The sequence below is a fragment of the Cherax quadricarinatus genome, chromosome 6, assembly GCF_038502225.1.
Source record: "Cherax quadricarinatus isolate ZL_2023a chromosome 6, ASM3850222v1, whole genome shotgun sequence".
In the NCBI taxonomy this organism is placed as follows: Eukaryota; Metazoa; Arthropoda; class Malacostraca; order Decapoda; family Parastacidae; genus Cherax; species Cherax quadricarinatus.
In genome coordinates, this window is record NC_091297.1 from 18693017 (window position 1) to 18700567 (window position 7551).

Below are 7551 nucleotides of genomic sequence, written 5' to 3' on the forward strand. Positions count from 1 at the left end.
GTTTATGTTTATGATTATTTTTCAGTGATCTCTACAACTGATGGCAGCAACATTAGTTCGAGTTGGTACACAATAAATTATTTTCTGTCAAGTCATGTTTAGGTTTCTGGCCACCTTCTTCCCACTGTTGTGGTGTCTGGGAGACTCTCCCTTCTACATATTAGCCACACATGCCTCACTCATGGATACCTTATGGAAAAACACCCAGCACCACTCTTGTGGGGACTGCTGGGTTGCCCTATGAGAATACCATATATTATATTGTCCAGCCTATCAGCAGGCACACAGAATTCATTTCCATCGTCTCTGCCACCCGAGCACACTAGCTCTGCTTGATCACCTCGCTGAAAGTTCCACCTCAGATGTAGACTATTTGAATTTTTAATAGAAACTAACTGCACCAACTGATCTTACTTTTCCTCTTTCACTCTCCTCTTCCCCCCACTAAATCCTACCCTCGAACACTCCTGCACTTCACTCTCTCATTACCTTTCCACACTCCTCCTTTCTCACTTCCTTGAAGCCCTGTATGACCCTCTTAGGTATACTGTTTAATTTTATTATTACCTTCATATGCCAATAGCTGCATGAGCCTTTCCCCTATTTGCAATATAACAGCACTGAAAATTTGAAGCAAATCAGATATGGCATTCTCAATTACAAAAGAACCTTTGGAGGAAGAAAAAATCAATCACTTAGAAGTACCCGCTCAGGAAAATGTAATTATTGGAGTGATACTCTAACATATGATACAGTTACATGATACATTGTTTATGTCAATAAGACCGAGTTCCGGGAATCGAGTGAGATAATTGCATTAATTTTGGTGGAAGTGGCGCCATAAATGGGAAAGTTTATATGACAAACAATAGTTATCATCAAATACCTGAATTCATGGAAATGAAAATTATAACTGAACTGATTATCCTTATACACAATATAGTATAAATCCACAGCACACCATTACCTGGAGTACTTATGAGGCATGTATTATTATAATCACGGGGAACCTCTAAACCCATAGGATTATAAAGCGCCTGTGTGGGGGGGGGGAGGGATGGGAGGTATTCAGGTTTAATTCAAGGAACTGGAGCACATCCAATTCCCTAGATCAAGAGCCCATGACCAGCATCAAGGAACCTCCCTTGAGGGGAATGAGGCATGTAAACTACACTTATAAGTGAACCACACATATAGGTGAACATAACCCGTAAGTGTGTGTGGCTTACATGCCTCGCAGTTATACAAATCATCCAGTAACTAAGTCACCTTGAATTCTAAGCTGGTCTTGTTTCACGGTTTCATGATCAATACCATTTAAGATTAAGGAGAAGGGAGGGTACTGCCTTAATGCTGATCAGGGGGCTTTTAATCCAAGGAATTGAAGCTACACTCTCTTTCCTTGGTGCAAACCTGATGGCTTTCCGTTCCCCAGGAGCTGTATTACCCCTATGGGTTTACCACTTTCCCGTGAATAAAATTGTGATTCAATATTAATAGCCATTCAGCCCTGGCATTACAGTAGAGCTCTTCAATTCTTTTAAGATATTGTAGAATATTAAAAACGAACCTCTTCCACATTATAAAGATACATGTTAGGCAAGCAAGAATTTGCTAGATGGAACAATACAAGAAAAAAAGCTTATAATACAAGTGAGTGACAGAAGAAACTACTGCCTATATCGAAGCTATCTGCTGAGAGGGTCTACCTACTATACCTAATGAATCTTAAACTAGTTATAAGTTTGCCTGAAATACTCCAGTATAGGAGCTTTACTAGAAACTATGCATCGTACCAAGACAAAACCATTCACACTGCTAAATTTACGAACTGTAATGCAGTTACATAGCCTTAATATCAACATACTCCATAACCTGTACCAATAGAGTTTGAATTAACCTTAGTCTGCCTGAAATGCCTAGTCATACTAGGCGTGATAGCGGCCCTCTCTGTAACTAGTATTTTATAATATGTAAACCACACATTGTGACTAATATCCTATAATCCTATAAGCATTATAATCTTTGTAGAAAATAAAATTGATTGAAGAGTGAGGTAGAAGGAACAGGCGAGGTACTGACCGTCTCCGTGTCTGTACAACTGGAGTGACAAATAGTCCTCTGCACCACAAGAACATGTTGACCATTCCTGTTGGTCAAGTTGAAGGTGATCCCTGGCCCCTTTGGAGCATTGTAGCACCAACACTGAATTTCCATGTCTATAGCTGCAGTGTAGAGGAGACTTCTCGTTGTGTCAGTGAAGACATAGGAATCGCCTAAGGAAGCCATGTGATATACTTGTAAGGATATTAGAATAAAATGAAGATATACCAGTATGTTTAATTTTCTATTATTTCAAACCAAAAGATTTGCCGGGAAGACTGAGTAGTTCAATCATGTGTAAGTTTATTAAGGTATACACTAATACAGTTACACTGATTATCACACACATGCTAGAACAAATATACACTGCACTAGAGAAAAAAGAAGTCCCATTGGGGATCTTCATTGATTTACATAAAGCTTTTGATACAGTTGACCATGATTTGTTGCACATAAAATTAACACACTATGGTATAAGAGGGCACTCCCTCAACTACCTAAAGATATACCTTAGCAACAGAAGTCAATATGTGTAAATAAAGATATTATTATTATTAACTCTTCCACTCAACCAATTACAGTTGGTGTCCCACAGGGAAGTGTCCTTGGCCCTCTTCTTCTCATTTACATAAACGACCTACCAAATGCATCGAAACTACTCAAACCCACACTATTTGAATACTGATAAAACCTATTTCATTCGGCTTGGAAACAGAGCTGCAAATGTTCCACTTAACATAACGGTAAATGGATCATCAGTCACAAGACTCACAGAGGGAAAATTCCTAGATATCCACCTTGACAGCAGCCTTAAGTTCTGGACACATACAACAAATCACCAAGAAAATCTCTAAGACTGTAGGCATACTATCAAAGATAAGGTACTACGTTCCACAATCAGCTCTCCTGACACTGTACCATTCACTCATATACCCTTATCTCACATATGGAATTTGTGCATAGGGATCAACAACATCCAGTCACCTAAAACCCCTAATAACCCAGCAAAAGTCAGCAGTAAGAATGATAAATTCCCACTCCCGCCAGCATACTCCACCAATTTTCAAGTCTGAATCTGCTCACTATTAAGAACATCCATACTTATTCATGTGCCTACTACATACACAGAACAATACACGCAAATATAAACCCTCCACTCAAACTTCTCCTCACCAACCTAAACAGGACACATGACCACAACACAAGACACAGATCTCTTTTTGATATAACTCGTGTCCATATTACACTGTGTAAAAACTATGCACATAAAGGGCCCCAAAATATGGAATTCATTACCAGAAGATATTAAAGTAACCCGGTCTGAAAATCAATTTAAGATTCTTCTCAAAAGCCACTTAATCACCCTAGACTAAATGTTAAATACTCAGTATTCACATACTTAGTATATATTCCCATATCATAATTTCATCAATTACTTTTGAACGTTTTATCCATTGTTGACAGGAATATAATTAAATCATTGTTTTCAAGAAAAGCATTTTTGAATATATGAATATATCTTTTGTCTTATATAAATTAGATTCACTTATAATTAATAATTACTGTACAGCTATGATATAATTAATAATCTACTGTGCAACTATGATATAATTAATAATCTACTGTACAACTATGATATAATTAATATTCTACTATACAACTATTATTATTTTTTTTTATTATCACACTGGCCGATTCCCACCAAGGCAGGGTGGCCCGAAAAAGAAAAACTTTCACCATCATTCACTCCATCACTGTCTTGCCAGAAGGGTGCTTTACACTACAGTTTTTAAACTGCAACATTAACACCCCTCCTTCAGAGTGCAGGCACTGTACTTCCCATCTCCAGGACTCAAGTCCGGCCTGCCGGTTTCCCTGAACCCCTTCATAAATGTTACTTTGCTCACACTCCAACAGCACGTCAAGTATTAAAAACCATTTGTCTCCATTCACTCCTATCAAACACGCTCACGCATGCCTGCTGGAAGTCCAAGCCCCTCGCACACAAAACCTCCTTTACCCCCTCCCTCCAACCTTTCCTAGGCCGACCCCTACCCCGCCTTCCTTCCACTACAGACTGATACACTCTTGAAGTCATTCTGTTTCGCTCCATTCTCTCTACATGTCCGAACCACCTCAACAACCCTTCCTCAGCCCTCTGGACAACAGTTTTGGTAATCCCGCACCTCCTCCTAACTTCCAAACTACGAATTCTCTGCATTATATTCACACCACACATTGCCCTCTGACATGACATCTCCACTGCCTCCAGCCTTCTCCTCACTGCAACATTTATCACCCATGCTTCACACCCATATAAGAGCGTTGGTAAAACTATACTCTCATACATTCCCCTCTTTGCCTCCAAGGACAAAGTTCTTTGTCTCCACAGACTCCTAAGTGCACCACTCACCCTTTTCCCCTCATCAATTCTATGATTCACTTCATCTTTCATAGACCCATCCGCTGACACGTCCACTCCCAAATATCTGAATACATTCACCTCCTCCATACTCTCTCCCTCCAATCTGATATCCAATCTTTCATCACCTAATCTTTTTGTTATCCTCATAACCTTACTCTTTCCTGTATTCACCTTTAATTTTCTTCTTTTGCACACCCTACCAAATTCATCCACCAATCTCTGCAACTTCTCTTCAGAATCTTCCAAGAGCACAGTGTCATCAGCAAAGAGCAACTGTGACAACTCCCACTTTGTGTGTGATTCTTTATCTTTTAACTCCACACCTCTTGCCAAGACCCTCGCATTCACTTCTCTTACAACCCCATCTATAAATATATTAAACAACCACGGTGACATCACACATCCTTGTCTAAGGCCTACTTTTACTGGGAAATAATTTCCCTCTTTCCTACATACTCTAACTTGAGCCTCACTATCCTCGTAAAAACTCTTCACTGCTTTCAGTAACCTACCTCCTACACCATACACTTGCAACATCTGCCACATTGCCCCCCTATCCACCCTGTCATACGCCTTTTCCAAATCCATAAATGCCACAAAGACTTCTTTAGCCTTATCTAAATACTGTTCACTTATATGTTTCACTGTAAACACCTGGTCCACACACCCCCTACCTTTCCTAAAGCCTCCTTGTTCATCTGCTATCCTATTCTCCGTCTTAATCTTAATTCTTTCAATAATAACTCTACCATACACTTTACCAGGTATACTCAACAGACTTATCCCCCTATAATTTTTGCACTCTCTTTTATCCCCTTTGCCTTTATACAAAGGAACTATGCATGCTCTCTGCCAATCCCTAGGTACCTTACCCTCTTCCATACATTTATTAAATAATTGCACCAACCACTCCAAAACTATATCCCCACCTGCTTTTAACATTTCTATCTTTATCCCATCAATCCCGGCTGCCTTACCCCCTTTCATTTTACCTACTGCCTCACGAACTTCCTCCACACTCACAACTGGCTCTTCCTCACTCCTGCAAGATGATATAATTAATATTCTACTGTACAACTATGATATAATTAATATTCTACTATACAACTAGGATATAATTAATATTCTACTGTACAACTATGATATAATTAATATTCTACTATACAACTAGGATATAATTAATATTCTACTGTACAACTATGATATAATTAATATTCTACTATACAACTATGATATAATTAATATTCTACTGTACAACTATGATATAATTAATATTCTACTGTACAACTATGATATAATTAATATTCTACTATACAACTAGGATATAATTAATATTCTACTGTACAACTATGATATAATTAATATTCTACTATACAACTAGGATATAATTAATATTCTACTATACAACTATGATATAATCCTTAGTATTAACCCTTCATCGCGCAAGGGGTCCGAAAATTTGAAATTCGAACTGAACTCCCTATGGTGGATAGAGTAACTCAATACAAGGTCACTGATCCCATATAAATTGATTTCTGATGGTTAGTTTTCGAGCAATTGCCAATCTCCGAAGACCGAAAATATTAGGCCGCCCCCGACAAAGTGATTAAAAAATTCTATGTTGCAAACTTGCAATTGTTAATAAAACACACCAAAACAATTTTTTAAATTTAATATACAAACAGACAATATAAAAAACATAAATGGAACTTGTATCAAAACATTTCTTAATTGTTATAAAAATATAAAAAGGAAGCAAATATCAACAATGCCAAATTGCAAAGTGATGCAAGTTTCAATCCCTATATTCCTGAGATTCATTTGGAAGACCAATGATTCTATATTGCTAATTGGCAAGATGGAAGTCTGTGAAACAATTTCTATCAGTCTTTATGCACAGATTTACTTTGCATACACTACAGACGAATGACGATGTTACCGTTTTTTTCGAGGTGCTGCAATACTTGCAAGTAAACGGCCTTTGCCCTGCCATTGGGAAGTGCATTAGAGTAATGTCTTTCCTAACACTGTCATCAGGCATTTCTGTACGTGTTCCCCTCCCAGGTTTCACTATGCCAACACCATTGGAAGTACATGGTGAATTAGTTGGTGAAGGTCTTGGAGTTGTTCTTAGGCTGCTCCCTCTAAGGTTTTGTCCTTTAGACCTTGCAATTTCAGAGATAGAATTCCTGAAATACTTCAGTTGCATGCACTTTTGCTTTATTGCTCGAGAATCACGGCAATAAAGCACCCATGCATTCACAACAGCAAGATCAATAATATAGGCAAATAGCCGCATGTACCAACGTTTTGATTTCATTGGTGTTTTGTACAGATGCACCAACATGTTGCTTTTGTCAATACCTCCCATGTTGGCATTATAGTTCTTGATGACTGCAGGGCACGATATTTTCTCTTTCCTCTTTGTACCCTTGTTATATCTCTCAACAAGACTCATGGGCTCGACCCCAATATCAGTTGTCACTAAAGTCACAACTTTGGTGTCCTTCCATCGTACAACAAGGACACCATCATTGTTGTTGAAGCAAAAATTGCCCCTGACCACACTGTTTTTTTCCATTTGTTTGATAGGCACCAGATGTGGCTTACCACATCTATTGTCACGTACTGTTCCAGTGTATCTGCAGTTATACTTATCTCTTAGTAGCTTGACCAAAGGCATACTTGAAAAGAAATTGTCAGCATAGATTGCTGATGTGTTTGTCTTGTTCATAGTTTGTGCAAGTACCAGAACAATCTTTGTACTTATTGGAAGTTTAGATTCTTCCTGTGGCAGCTGTATGGGATGTGTGTCAAAAGTTGTTGTGCCTTGATACATGAGTATATCATGTATGAGTCCATCTTGACTTGCACGACAAAAAAGTTTGAAACCCCACTTATCTGGTTTTGTTTTGATGTACTGCCTTAGGTTTCCAGCAGTTTTACCCTTGAAACCAACCATGACTTCATCAATAGATTGCATTAGTTAGTTCAGTGTAAAGAGGCCTTACTTTGTAGAATCT

The 7551-nt window shown here is 38.3% G+C and overlaps 1 protein-coding gene across 1 annotated transcript in view; it reads right to left on the reverse strand.

The window, feature by feature from the left end:
* LOC138851553 (uncharacterized) overlaps positions 1 to 7551 on the reverse strand; it is a 63902-nt gene that overhangs the window by 48455 nt on the left and 7896 nt on the right. The window contains exon 2 of the mRNA XM_070080795.1: positions 2083 to 2276. Within this exon, the coding sequence (XP_069936896.1) occupies positions 2083 to 2217 (135 nt within the window). The 5' untranslated portion in view covers positions 2218 to 2276. The remainder of the gene's footprint in view (positions 1 to 2082; positions 2277 to 7551) is intronic.